Source organism: Artibeus jamaicensis, unplaced genomic scaffold, assembly GCF_021234435.1.
Source record: "Artibeus jamaicensis isolate MK-2021 breed Jamaican fruit bat unplaced genomic scaffold, CSHL_Jam_final contig_519, whole genome shotgun sequence".
NCBI classification, from domain to species: domain Eukaryota; kingdom Metazoa; phylum Chordata; class Mammalia; order Chiroptera; family Phyllostomidae; genus Artibeus; species Artibeus jamaicensis.
The window spans coordinates 29,410,583-29,425,549 of NW_026521871.1; the positions used below are offsets into that span (position 1 = coordinate 29,410,583).

General features: G+C 37.0%; 1 protein-coding gene across 2 annotated transcripts in view; it reads left to right on the forward strand.

The window, feature by feature from the left end:
* The window catches only part of NPHP3 (nephrocystin 3), a 40,130-nt gene that overhangs the window by 1,688 nt on the left and 23,475 nt on the right, over positions 1-14,967 (forward strand). For both annotated transcript variants that reach the window (XM_037143880.2, XM_037143881.2), the window contains exons 2-10: positions 399-524; positions 1,074-1,224; positions 3,323-3,475; positions 4,505-4,638; positions 6,031-6,191; positions 6,579-6,735; positions 8,746-8,820; positions 10,335-10,508; positions 12,920-13,023. In XM_037143880.2, the coding sequence (XP_036999775.2) occupies positions 399-524; positions 1,074-1,224; positions 3,323-3,475; positions 4,505-4,638; positions 6,031-6,191; positions 6,579-6,735; positions 8,746-8,820; positions 10,335-10,508; positions 12,920-13,023 (1,235 nt within the window). The remainder of the gene's footprint in view (positions 1-398; positions 525-1,073; positions 1,225-3,322; positions 3,476-4,504; positions 4,639-6,030; positions 6,192-6,578; positions 6,736-8,745; positions 8,821-10,334; positions 10,509-12,919; positions 13,024-14,967) is intronic.

Genomic DNA, 14,967 nt, shown 5'->3' on the forward strand with positions numbered 1-14,967 from the left:
GGAGGAGGTCTATGGATAATAAGATAAATAAGACCTGGATAGGATACAAAGAGCATGTGTTCTCACAGAATTATCTTTCAAGTTAAGCTTAGAAATTATACTTCTTGTTCCCTGAGAGATGGGGAAAGTGAGGTGTGAGATTAAGAACTTGTACAGTAGAGAAAAAGTATTTTCCATGGAAAGCTTAATGGTGAAGTGTCTTCATTTACTATAGTTCAGGCATGTTTGCACTTTTTTATTATGTGTTTGAATAAAACGGCAATATATAGTTCTTGATAACTGGTAAAATAATAATAAGTAAATTGTTAAAATTCTAAGATATATAATATGTATGTAAGGTAATATAAAACTGGGGAAGAATACCATTTTGTTAGAAATAATAAAGTAAATTATTTCAGGCACTTCAAAAAACTTATCAGAAGATACTTCGGGAAAAGGAGAGCGCTTTGGAAGCCAAATATCAAGCAATGGAGAGGGCAGCTACATTTGAACATGACAGAGATAAAGTTAAAAGGCAATTCAAGGTATTCCTTGCATTTTTATTCTCAAAATGATGTGGAATAATAACTACATATATTCAAGGTTCATAAAATGCTGAGATAAAAATAATAGTAAGCAATGTGGGAGTCATGAAAATTCTAAGAACTAGAGTAGAACACTTTAGAGTTTTGAGTTAAGCCCAGTGAACTTGAGATAGTTTCAAAGGAAAGGTATAAAAGTGAACATAAACAAAGATTTTTAAAAGAAATGAAGTGTTTCTCTATGGGGGAAGGCATTTGGAAATGTTTGGGGTGTTTTGAATGGGAGGACATTACTGGCCTTTAGTGGCAGGGGGGACACATTCGCTAAACATTCCGCACTTCACGAGACAGCCCCACACCACACACACACACACACACACACATCCTGCTGTCGTTCTAGCCGGTCCAGTCGTAAACAGTGAGGTGGGGTACTCGGATTATTCATCCTACAAAGGAGGGGAGCAAGAACCAGATGAATGAAAGATTTTTTCCTTTAAAAGTTGAAGACACTTTTTACTATAGCAGATTTTCAAAATATAAATTCTTTCCAAGATTTTTAGGGAGACCAAGGAAAATGAAATTCAGGACTTACTGAGGGCCAAACGAGAGTTGGAGAGCAAACTTCAGAGGCTGCAAGCTCAGGGGATCCAAGTATTTGATCCCGGGGAGTCTGATTCGGATGACAACTGTACAGATGTTACTGGTAAATGTATTTCCTATTTACAATATTTTGAGCTTTCAATGTGGGTATGATGCTGTCGTAGAGCCAACTTTGAATCCTTTTACTTACCAGTGATTGCTGTTACAGAGTTGCATTTTTCTCTCTGGTTCTTGGCTCTTACAAAAGCTCTTTTCCATGAAGTACATAATGTTGTCAGGGACTGATGTCTGTTCTGTCTTGTTGCTCTGACAGCCTTGACCCACAGCTTTTCTCCCTCTAGTCAAAGATAGCTTCTCCACGTTCCACTGTCAACATCTATATTTTAGCCAGGGGAAGAGGAAAGGGTAACATTCCCTTCCTTAAAAGCAGAGGCTAAAAGCTATACAAGTTACTCCTACTCAAACTCCATTGGCCAGAACTACACCTAGGACAATTGAAAAGTATAATCATTAATAGGAGAGCCTTGTATCCATCTAAAGTACAGGGTTCTTATAAAAGAAAGAAGGGGAAAATGGGTATTGTTGGACAGTTAACAGTCTCTGTCACGTTGTTTTTCTACATAATGGTGTCATCTTTGCAACTGTCAGTTAGAATGTCTGCATAGTATTTCATTGTGTAGTTTCCAGTGCAGTTTTATGAACTATTCAAAAAGTTTTTATTTTGTAATTAAACATATAAAATACATTTTTTCTAGAAATAAAGAAATACCTATCCCTGGCTGGTGTGGCTTAGTGGATTGAGCACCAGCCTGCCAAGCAAAAGGTTGCCGGTTTGATTCCCAGTCAGAGCACATGTCTGGGTTGCAGGCCAGGCCCCCAGTTGGGGTCTTGGAAGAGGCAGTCGATTGATGTTTCTCTCACACATCAATGTTTCCCTCTCTTTCTCCCTTCCCTTTCCTCTCTCTAAAAATAAAATATTTAAAAGAAACAGAAAGAAAGAAACGCCTGGAATCATAGAATGAAAGGGTCTACTGTGTTCCAAGAAAGCATTAATAAAGTGTGACTGATATTGAAAAAAAGAAAAAAGATTCTATTTTAAATGTGGTGGGAAAATGCAGACATACTCCCATTTATTTAAAAAATAATAATTATATTCTTACAAGCTGATACATTTTGGAGTAAAGTATGGCAACTGACATCTCCTTTTAATTTGTATTTTAGTACGATTGGAATCTGACCAGCATTGTAGGGTTCTCACTACCAGGTTTTCAGGGGGGCATGGAATGAAGTGATTCTTGTTAGCTCAGAGTGACTAAGAAGATGCTTTTATGCCCCACAGTAATCCTGGCAGTTATTTTAGATTTGACACATGTTAAAAGTGTACAGTGTTTTAAAACTAGTGTATTGTTGTCTTGACAAGTTAAAAAAAACCAATTCATATTTCCTCCTAGGTCTTTCTTCATCTTTTAATTTAAACATGGAGAGAGAATATCTGAGGGAATGTCACTCATTTGGAATTCAAAAACCTACAGATAATCTCAGTTTTGCCAGAAATTTAGCCCAACCTGCAGTTTCCTTATGTTTAGTCAAGGATGCTTTATAGATATTCTAGCAAATATAATTTACATAAGTACCTATCAATTCAAACAATTTTGTTGCTTTGGGAGATTAAAAAAGATATACTGTTTACATCTTTAACTTACAGCCTAATGAATTACCAACATTAATTACTACTGTGCTAGTAATAGCATTCCTTTGAAATTCTTTCCTTCAAATTTTACATTGATACTTAAACCATATAGTTAGAAATGTTATTTAGAGTTTTGTATGTGGGGATGTTTTTATGTCTGTTACTATAATTTCTTTTTTTTTAAATTAAGATTATGGAGGTGACATTGGTTAATAAAATTATATAGGTTTTAAGTGTACAGTTCTCTGAAACATCATATGTATATTGTACTGTTCTTCATTTTTTTCATCTTTCCCTTTTTAATTCCTTCTTTGAAACTGAGATGATTACCAGAATTACATTAACCTGCACCTTAGAACTTGGCAGAAATGGGTGGCAAAGTACTTTCAAAATGATTCAAGTTCAAATGTATGTTGTACTTATAATATTATAGTATTTTTTAAACTAGAAATCCTGTTCGGTATACCTGGTAAGTTTTTGAACATTTAGATAAAATCTCTTGCTTTCACAGCTGCTGGAACCCAGTGTGAATATTGGCCTGGAGGAGCCTTGGGAAGTGAACCTTCCATAGGGAGTATGATCCAGCTTCAGCAGTCCTTCAGGGGTCCTGAGTTCGCCCACAGTTCTATAGATGTGGAAGGACCCTTTGCAAATGTCAACAGAGGTAACACACATCATTTGCCAAGTACTGTGGCTGAGGATAGTGACCGTTCATCTACTATACTCTGGTGCTGGGACAACTACCATCAGCAGAACCTGAGATTCGTATACTGGATGCCTTCCATTGTCAAACCATCATGCGCTGGTGCTGTCACTGACCAGGGCTGATGAAATTACCTTGTTCACCTCAGGATCAGGTGGTGCTCCATGGCCAGACTGTCCATTCATGTTCTAATAACTGAACAGATGGTCTGAATTCTCAGGTGTTTAGATGAGTAATGAGAGTCTAACTGAGAAATAGTAGTTTTTAGTCTTTCCCTGAGCATCTCTGATGATGTAGTAGGTTAGAGCAGGTTTCAGAGTAGCATACAAAACCTCGGTCATATAATACAGTTCTCTTAGTCAAGAGTAATGTCATTTTTTATAATTTGGTATCTAAAACATCTCCAACATCTGCTTAGAATTTCAGCACCAATGCAGATCTGGGGTGTTGTAAGTAGCTCTGCTCTTTTTTCTTAGAACTGTAAAATTATTTATCTATTAGCAAAATAAAAATCTTTTTTTTTAAATTATGCCTTTTGAGTTAGCCAAATATTTCTTAAAATGTTCTTTAGCACTAAATAGCATATGATTGCCATCATTTTACACTGTTCTAGAACTTTCATTTTGACTTAATATAATTCAAGAATAGTAAATAGGTAAAACCATAGGCCAGCCTGGTAACGTAGGTTCTCCCCAAGCAGCAGGCTTTTGAACAGCCCATGTGACATAATTGCATGACATTTGACTGAAACCACCAGTACCCCAGCGAAGACCACTGGCGACATTGATTGCTTTAAGTCCCAGGATAGAATTTCACATTACAGAACTGATTGTCTTCTAATATGTTATCTAAAAGTTATACCAGTATTAACAAGTGAGATCAGATTCTAGTGTAAGATACCTGTTGTGTTTTTTCTGACTTTCTAAAAATCATCTTGTCAGTGCTTTCTGGTGATTTTTTTCATGAACTTACGGGAAACTTTATTTTCAGATGACTGGGATGTTGCTGTTGCTAGTCTGTTACAGGTTACTCCCTTGTTTTCACATTCTCTGTGGAGTAACACTGTCAGATGTTACCTCGTTTCTACAGATGAAACCCAGCCTGAAATGGATCTTTTCCTTAAGGTAAAGATATTTATAAATTCTGTATTCACTGATTTAAAATATAAAATAATATTGTTTCCCATTTCTAATTCTACTACATTTAAACCTTGTGGTTTGCTACCTCCTTGATATGTCTTAAAGAGCAGGAAGCACTTCGGACTTTTCTTAAGAGAAAATCTTGCTTGGTATTATCAGTATTTCTAAATTAAGGTCTTGGAACTTTTGTGGTTTTGAATGCTTCATTACACATTCTCCACAATGTGTACATCCCTTGCTGATAATGCCTGCTTTAGTTAATAACTCTCTGCTCTATTCTTGAATCTGTGTCAGGTTATAACAAAATTTAATCCTTGTTACGGCTTTTGATTTTTCAAAGCAGCCATCGGGGTTAATGGAAGGCAGGGGTTGGCAAACTCCAGCCTGTGGGCCAAATGTGGCCTGCTGTCTACTTTTGTATGACCCGGAGGAAAGATTGTTTTTTACATTTTTAAATGGTTGGAAAAAGTCAAATGAGGAGTAATATTTTGTGACATGAAATTCAGATTGTAGTGTCTCTAAATAAAGTTTTATCAGAACACAGCCACGCTCGTTTGTTTACATTTCCTCTGTGGCCACTTCTCAGTAACCTGTGACAGAGACTAAGTGGACCACAGAGACCTCTGCCAGAGCAGCCAAGTTGTTCCGCTGTTATGAATTTGTGAAAACATTTGCCGACTGCTGTCAGTTGTTCTAACTGAATTTTAAGTAAATCTGCGCGTCTTGTACTGTACCTGCTATATTAGCATCCTCTAGACTGCTTAGTAAGTTCATTTAGTGCTTTTTTTTTAATGTTACTCAGTTTTGGTAAAAAGGTAAATATATTGCCAAACAAAGCTTTTACTCACTGAGTATATTTTATTCCCAAAGACATGTTGAAAAAATTACTATTATGTTGCAAAATGAAAGTCATCATTACTTAGTAATTTAATTTGTTATGACCAACATATTTTTATTTTATATATGTTTGTTTAGTGTTCTAATATTTCATGGTGGGTACTTTTTTCCTATATAGATGTATGGACTTATATTTTTCATTCTTTACAACAAATTAACATAAATCATTTGGAATAATATTAATAAAAATAAATACCAAAGCAAAATAACCTAGTATTTTTCTCACGTTGTTTTAGGCTTTATCATTTTCTGAGCTAGGAAATAGCCAAGTTATTAAACTATTATTATTTTCATTTTATAGTTCTTTTTCATTAACTTGGCTTTTCTCTGAAAGATTTTTTTAAAAATATGTTTGTATATTTTTTAATCAGAAAATAGTGAACCTGTTCTAAAGCATGCTTTTTTAATTTAAGTAGTATGAAACTGACTAGACCTTTAGTTAAATATGCTATGCTTTTATATGTTTTAACTTGTTTTTAGGACTATTCACCTAAACTTAAAAGAATGTGTGAGACAATGGGATATTTTTTCCATGCTGAACATTTTCCAATAGATACTGAAAATCAATACCTCACTGTAAGAAAGTGGGAAATTGAGAAGAGTTCATTAGTTATCTTATTCATTCATTTAACTTTACCAAGGTAAGCTGAAAATTGTGTAATTTTTTACAGGAGTTAAACTTCTAACTTTTTCATTTATTTGCAAAGCCTCATGAGTTTGAGCCATCATTGTGAGCCATGTTTAACAGTATGTTTGAGAGTTTTTTATATTAGATTTAAAAAATTAAAGTTACATGTACTTTAAAATTTAATTTAATGCACTCTTACCATCTGATAATCGACATATTTTATTTTAAGGCTAAGCTGGAACAGAGCTATAAAAACATCCATTTTCAGAAAGCTGCCCTTGTTCTGCACCTGGGCCTTTTCTGGCCACTTGTTATTGCAGCAACCCCCATATGGGCACTTAGGTTGATTGACTGCTGCTCCAGTGCAGTTTAGTAAAAGAAATACTGATTTCCGATCTAGCTGCTTGTTGGAAGACTGTGAAGAAGCTTTCCTGAAAAATCCTGAAGGCAAACCACGATTAATTTATCATCGTTTGGAGGATGGGAAAGTCAGTTCTGACTCTGTCCAACAATTGATTGATCAAGTTTCTAACCAGAACAAGACCAACAAAGTCAAGGTAAAATTCGTAGGTTGTTTTTTAAGAACATGCTTGGCAGAGGCAAGTGCTAGAGCAAAGGCCATGACATGGGAGTGATCTGGCATGTGTGGAGAGAGGAAGGAAGGCAGAGTGCATGGAAGGCAGAGTCGGGGAGAAGAGTAGAAAGGGTGAGAGGAGCCTGGTTGTGAAGAACCCCGGAGACGATTTTAAGGACCTTGTTTTTATTTTCCTGGAGTGAGATGGGAAGCTGTTGGAGGACTTTTAGCAGCAACAGCAGAAGAAATTTAATTCTGAGGAGGATTGCTTAGGCTGCTGTGTTGAGAACTGACTGTGGTTTAGGGCCTGTGGGAGAGGTCAGAGTTGGAGATACGATGGAGTCATCCAGGTGGGAGGTGCTGGTGGCCTGGACCAGGGTGATGAAGAGGAGGTGATGGGAAATGCTAGGGTTCTGGGTGAGGTTTGGCAGAAGAGTCAACAGATTTCCTAACAGATTCATTGTGAACTATGAGAGAAAGAGGAATAAATAGCAGTACGTGGCTAAAAAGTATGACCTGTGAGTGGACAACTCAGATTCTTTTCTGTGCTTTTTTCCCCCAAGTTTCTTCTTTTCTTTCTTTTTCTTTTCTCTCTTTTTTCTTTTCTCTCTTCTTTTCTTTTCTATCTACCTGACCAAGAATTAGCATAAGGAGGAGCCTTTTTATAATAATCTTTCCTAAGAGTGTGGGGAAAAGCAAAAAACTGATGAGTGAAGGAAGAGATTTAATCATCCCTACATTCATGGTGAGATACACTTTAGAACGGAGATTGCAGGCTTTGCATGACTGCACACTGAGTTAGTTTGGGAAATGTTTATATAATGTTAAGAATACAAAAGAAAACAGCTCTAGGATTTTTAACGTTTTTAGTTCTCTTTATTTTAGCCAGAAAATAAGATCAAATGTGAATACAAGCATTTTATTTTATTTTATTCTTTTAAGGTTTTATTTATTTATTTATTAAATAAATAAAAGAGAAGGGAAGTGAAGGAAAGAAACACCCATTGATTGACTGTTGCACACCCGCAACTGGGACCTGGCCTGCAACCCAGGCCTGTAACCCAGGCCTGTATCCCGACCTCTGGTCTGCAGGCCGGTGCTCAATCCACTGAGCCACACCAGCCAGGGCACAAGCATTTTTCTTACGTCATTTAATGTTAAAAAGGTAGCTTGAGACCAGCATAACATTAATCCAAAGAGTCTAAGTCAAAAAAGTGATTTTTTATTATAGTTAATCTCCAGAACCATTTCTGTCTTTGTTTTTATTTTTTTATTATCAGTTTACTCCACCAGGTCTCATGAGAAAAGATACTAATTCACCTTTCTTATCTCTAGTCTTTTAATTCTATAAATCATGCTTTTACAAATTAGTGTACTAGAAGGATGAATTTATTTTATGGAAGTAAGATAAAATAAGGTTCTCTCTACCATATTATAAATGAGAACATATGCTAAGCCTTCATGGCAGTTCACCCGATACACTTTCTAAAACCATTGTCTTATTCTAATCTTAACAGATGTCAATCATTTTAGTAATACGCATGTTCTTTACAGATAGGGCATTCTTTCAGCAAACTCAAAAGACTGTTGTACGTAGCTAAATAGTATTTTGCTTTGTTGTTTTGTGGAATTTACTGGCATAAAAATGGATTTTGGTGTGTTTTGAAGGTTATGTATATTGAATGGTACAGAAATATTTAGACAAAATTTGGATCCATATGCAAAAACATACACTATTTGATCATAGCATTGTTCATACTAAATCCTTTGTGTGACCTTAGACAGATTACTTTCCTTCCCTCGATTTCCTCTTCCATAAAATGGAAGTGATCACAGGGTTTCCCTCAGAGGGTTGTTGTGGGGTAAAAGAGCTGATCCACGGAAAGTACTTAGGACAGTTTATGGCACATAAGCACTAGAAAAGTGGTTACCACCCCCTCTTCCCCGTTATTACTGTTTTTTCTTCTTGTTAAACTTCTTTTTCCCCCTCCAGATCATCGATCACTCAGGAGATCCTGCAGAAGGTGTATATAAAACTTATATTTATGTGGAAAAGATTATTAAACAGGTAAATATGCATCCCCTGTAAAATTTCATCTAAAATATTTAAGACTGCTTTCCATAAAATTGGGTTTTCTGGAGAAAATCACCTGTTTGTTTTCTGAAAACAGCTCAGGGAGAGCGCCTTTGTCTGTGTTGGGTGTTCGTCCTGTGGTGTCGTTGTGCAATTACAGTACCACGCCCCTCTCTCTTCTCTCTCACAACTGTTTGATGCTTCAGTACTCTGAAGTATAAAATGTAATACAAAAGTGCTAGTTAAAAAGTAAGAGAAAATGTTCACTCCTTGAATTTTAGTGTATTTGAAAAGTCCTCGCACTTTTCTACTGTATTAATCCTAACAACACAGAGGGGCGAAACACTTCTCAGGGTCGTGGAGGTGTCTGGAGCTGGAAGTTTCTATGATGTCTCAAGTATTACCTTGAAACTGTATGAGGGTTATATATATATGCTGCTTGATAGTACATCTGTGTTTACTTTTTTAAGATTTTATTTATTTTTAGAGAGGGGGAAGAGAAGAAGAGAGGGAAAGAAACATCACTGAGTGTTTGCCTCTCGAATGCCCCCTACTGGGGACCTGGCCTGCAACCCAAGCATGTGCCCTGACTGGGAATCGAACCAGTGACCCTTTGGTTTGCAGGCTGGCACTCAATCCACTGAGCCACACCAGCCAGGGCTACTTTAACATAGAATATTTAAAATCACGTATCAGCAAAAATGGTAATAATGATGAAAAGAAAAATAAGCCTTCACCTTTAAGTCACATTGGCACTAGATGTACCATGTTTAGCCACGGTTGCCCATACCTGCTGAAACCTCCTTTAGGGAACTGGGGGCCCAACTTGAGAAGTATGGAGATACATTATCAGAGTTAAAAAAGTGAGCCCCGAAACATGATGATAAGACTTCTGGCAACACATTTTGTGTGATGTTCTTTAGTATAACTTTTGACATTATCAGTTTTGATTTTCTGAACAACCATTTGAACTTTAGGACCAATGAAATAAAATGACTTGAGCATAGTTAAGTGACAGCAAGTGAGATGGACATACCATCTTCACCACTAAAAGGATCACAGATTTTCAGTGCTATAAAGGCTACAGATCACAACAGAAATATTTGATATCAAGAACCTCATCTAAGTAATTACATCCTTATAAAAATGTAAAGGAGCATGTTTCTTAGTATTTATACAATCTTTAAAATGACTCATCAGCCAGATCGAACCAAAGATGTTGTACAACATTTTTCAGAAAACCGATCCCATGGGAGTCAAGTAACCCTTCTAACTCTATTTTTAATAAAAGAGAGAGGTCTTTGTCTTTATTGTTTCAATATTTTTCCTATTTTAAAACTTGTGTTCTTTTATAGTTACAGTTTATTCTTGTAGGTACCCCCAGAGCCATGGTTTTGGACTTGTTCCCCCTAGTAGTGAAGTCCACCTTTGGCCTTTGTGCGAATGCCACTTGCTACAAGGTTTCTTTGTGTTTCATTAGTTTTCATGTGCTTGCTCTTGGTGCTCAGGACATCCTAGGCTTTGAGAACACAGACCTGGAGACTAAGGATTTGGGGAGTGAAGATTCTGTTCCAGAAGAAGATGACTTTGGGGATGTCCTGTGGGACATACATGATGAGCAAGAGCAAATGGAAACTTTTCAACAGGCTTCAAACTCAGCCCATGAATTGGGCTTTGAGAAAGTAAGCATTTAGAGTATTGTTCCAACAAAGATCAGTCTCCACTTAAAGGCTGTGTGATGATTGTCTTTTCACTTAAATATAATCAAGGTTAATCAAGGCAGTTAGTGTCCGCCCTCATGGCTTTGACTGTCTATTGTGAGACATGCACTTACATTTCAAGTGAATTGAAATATACTTATGAACATCAAACAGTTTTAGTTACAGATTAGGATTTATCAACCACGTGTTCATTATGCTACCATCCGTCATTCACCAGATCTAGGAAATGTAATAAAAAGAGTAAGCCTATCTACTTTTCCAGTTCTTGGAGAAATCAAAGTATCAAGCATTCAGAAAACATGACAGGAATTTACGTTCTAGGCAGATCACTCCTTCAGCATCTTTAAATAACAGAATTTGAAGTGCACATGGTATCTGTGTCCAAGTTCAAAATATTTCTAGTGCTTTTTAAATTAATGTTAAGAACTAATATTTTAAAAAATATTATATAGTAGCTATCACAAACAGCTATATTTTTATCTATAATTTGAACTGTGTATGTTTATGTCCTGATTCTTCCATTTCCTAACCATGTTTGGTCAAGTTACTTAGCTCCAAACTTTGACTTTTTTGTCTATAAAATAAGGATAGTTAACAGTACCCACCACAGGGTTGTTGGATGGATTAAACCAGGTTATACATGTAGAGCACTTGACATTGGACCCAGCACGAGATGAATGTTAAATTGTTGTTATCGTTTTATGAGTGGGGAACCAATTAACAAAAAATTGTGTATTCTTACATGTTTAAACTTTAGTAACTTTTAAGCTGCCCTCGATTTGAGGCAACACACCTATCAAGATGTTTTTTCCACTGCTCAAAACATTTTTTGAATTCATCTTTTTTGATGCCTTTTAATGCTTCTGCCATTTTTTTGTTTCATTTCTTCCACATCAGCAAAGTGTTTCGCTTTGAGGACTTTTTCATGCAGGGAAACAAAAAAATAAGTCACTCAAGGTACAAGACCTGGTGAATAAGGAGGGTGGGACATGGGGATCATGCTGTTTTTTGGTCAAAAACCGCTGAACACTCAGCACAGTGTGGGCAGGTAAGCTCATAAATCACCCATCGTGAAATGGGCAAATGCATCGAAAGAGTCTTCAAGAAAATCCACTGAAGCCTTTCACACCACCTTCAGCTGGTACAGTGGCACAGATGGGTTCTCAGGACACTCAGCTACGGGGAGAAACTGGTACTACAAGGGGCCTACCTACCAGAAGTTAATTCTGGGGGTTTTTTGGGGGGGTCCCCCCTTGTAAGAGAGGTATTATGATCATTATTTTATAAATGAAGAACCTAAGATACCGATTATGGTTTGCCGAAGGGCACACAGTGAGTAGATTGCAGATCCAGGATTTGAACCAAAATCTGGCTCTAAATCTTAGGGTTTTTTCTTCTATAGCCAGAGGTCTTAATTTGGGAACTATGGACCTATAAATGAGCTCTATGTGGGACAGTGAATTAAATTGTTACGGCATGCAAGTTCATTAGTCAATAAAGCTTTTGCTTCTTCAGAAACTCACTGCTTTCAGAATTATTTGAGATCCTGGAGAATATAATATGTATTTAAATTTGACAAACAGAAATTGAGAAACTGTACCAGGTAATCATTTATTGTAATTGCTGGAAATTTCTGCTGCCCTAAAGCTAGCCACGAACTACTTATTACAAATTCTTTTAAATCCTTATCAGCTGTCATTTCGATGACTGGTACAATTAATAAATGTTTCAGCCCTCAAGTTAACTTTGGAATCTCCTTAATAAGTACTAAGATATTTTGGTTTTCTGAATGTTTCCTTTGCAGCTCTGAACCAGTTTTTAGTATCTGGGGAAAGCCTGGGAAAAATGGTTCTTGGACTTCGCCCAGAGCTCAGAAAGGTCTCAGGTGGCCCGTCCTAACCTGATTCTCTGTAGCAAACCTGCTCTTGTTTGGACCTACCCTCAGGAATCCCTGGAAACGGAAGTGGTCTCCAGGACAGGTGTTTTGACCAGGAGCTCAAGGATGCCTGCAGGTTGCCCCCCGAAAACATTCTTTGTTACGTTCTGTAGTTTAGGGGCTAATGGATAATACAGTGGCCTCCCTGCAGCATGGTACAAAACACCTGAGTCCTGTAAAACCACACGGGGATCTTAAGTGTCCCCCTTTCATTGTTTATAGCAAAACTATATGTAGAAGAAATGGGGGCCCATTTGTAGTTGGTTAAAATACCAACCATAAAAATAAGCAATGACGAGGCTGCTGTTGACTACAGCAGGTTTCATTTCCTCATGCAGCTTTTCTCCAACGAGTTGAGAGGATAATCAGAAGTTGACTGTATTGACTATTTAAGGAGATGCGCTTTCTCACAATTTAAATTCATTTTCATTTCTAGTATTACCAACGCCTTAATGACCTCGTGGCAGCACCAGCACCGATCCCGCCCCTTCTAGTATCCGGAGGCCCAGGGTCTGGAAAATCCCTTCTTTTATCAAAGTGGTATGATGCAGTACAATTAAATTGTTATCATGGTATCATTTGAATTACAGGTTCATTCAATAAAATGTAGTGTTGCGTGTCTGCCTTGGTGCGTAGTCTGTGCTAAACATTAAAAGAGCAAAAAGAGGTGATATAATAGCTTTGTGCCCTGAACTGTACACAGTTGAGATATTAGAGAGAAGATACAGAATGAGAAATGAATAGGAATTTGTGATTGTGTAGTTAATGATGCAGGTGAGAGCTAAGGGAGTGCTTTGTAAGGGAGTGAGCAGTGTGACACAGAGTTAGGTGAAGTCTAGAAGGGATGTGCCTTTATTTTCAATCACTGGCTTCATCTTAAAGGTTTCATTGGGATTTTAAATATGTGAAACAAGGCAAAGACTATTTAGAGTGAAATAAGTCATAAAGAATATAAATATAAAGGATAACCTTTACTATGAATGTCAACTAGTTCTTCAAACTATGGACTAAGGTTCATGTAAGCTAATAAATTCTTTCCATTTCATTTTAGTTCATCATATTATTTAAAGACAAGTAGTAAGAATATTTTTTTCATTAATAACTATTGACATTGAGAGTTAGCATATGTTGTTTCTTATTGCCTTTTCATTTAAGTTTATGTTTGGAAAATACTATTTATGGATACTTAACAGGCGCGAACAGACCAAAAATGGCTCAAGAAGATCTCAAAGCCCCAGAGCCTATAAATCTAAGCGATGAAGAAATAGCAAAACTCTCAGACGCACAGTTTAAAACACTGGTGATCAGGATGCTCACAGATCTGGTTGATTATAGCCACAAATTAGACAAACATATGAAGGCGAAACTAATTGAAATGAATAGAATTGCACAGGAAACCAACAGCAATGAAAAGGAAACTGGGACTCAAATCAATGAAATGGACCAGAAGAAAGCAAATAATGGCCAAACAGAAAAGAGTGAAGAAGTAAGAATTCAAAAAAAATGAGAGTCTTAGGAACCTCCAGGACATCTTTAAACGCTCCAACATCCGAATTATAGGGGTACCAGAAGGGGGAAAGGGACAGCCACCAGTGGAAAACTTATTTGAACAAATAATAAAGGAGAACTTCCTCAATCTGGCAAAGGAACTAGACTTCCAGGAAATCCAGGAAGCTCAGAGAGTCCCAAAGAAGTTGGAGCCAAGAAGGAACACACCAAGGCACATCATAATTACATTAGCCAAGATTAAAATGAAGGAGAGAATCCTAGAAGCAGCAAGAGATAAGGGGACAGTCACCTACAAAGGAGTCCCCATCAGACTGTCAGCAGATTTCTCAAAAGAGACCTTACAGACAAGAAGGGGCTGGAAAGAGGTATTCCAAGTCATGAAATCCAAAGACCTACAACCAAGATTACTCTATCCAGCAAAACTTTCATTTAGAATGGAAGGACAGATAAAGTGCTTCTCAGACAAGATCAAATTCAAGGAGTTCATCATCACCAAGCCCTTATTATATGCAATGTTAAAGGGACTTATCTAAGAAAAAGAAGTTAAAGAAACATGAACAGTGAAAGGACAGCAAACTCACAGTTATTAACAACCACACCTAAAACAAAAGCAAACTAAAAGGACAGCTAGGTCAGGAGTGGAAACATAGAAATGAAGATCTCAAGGAGGGTTAGCAACAGGGGAGTGGGAGGAAGAGAAGGGGGGAGAAAGGTACAGAAAATAAGTAGCATAGACAGTAGATAGAAAATAGATGGGGGGGGGGGGCAAGAATAGTATGGGAAATACAGAATCTAAAGAACTTGAGACACGTGGTCATAAACTAAAGGGGGGGTAATGGTGGGGACGGGGGGTAGGGTGTAGGGGAATGGGGGGGAATAGAACAACTGTAACAGCATAATTAATAAAAAATAAAATTAAAAAAAAGAAAATACTATTTATGTATTTAACAAAGAAACTCCTTTTTTTTTGTCTAA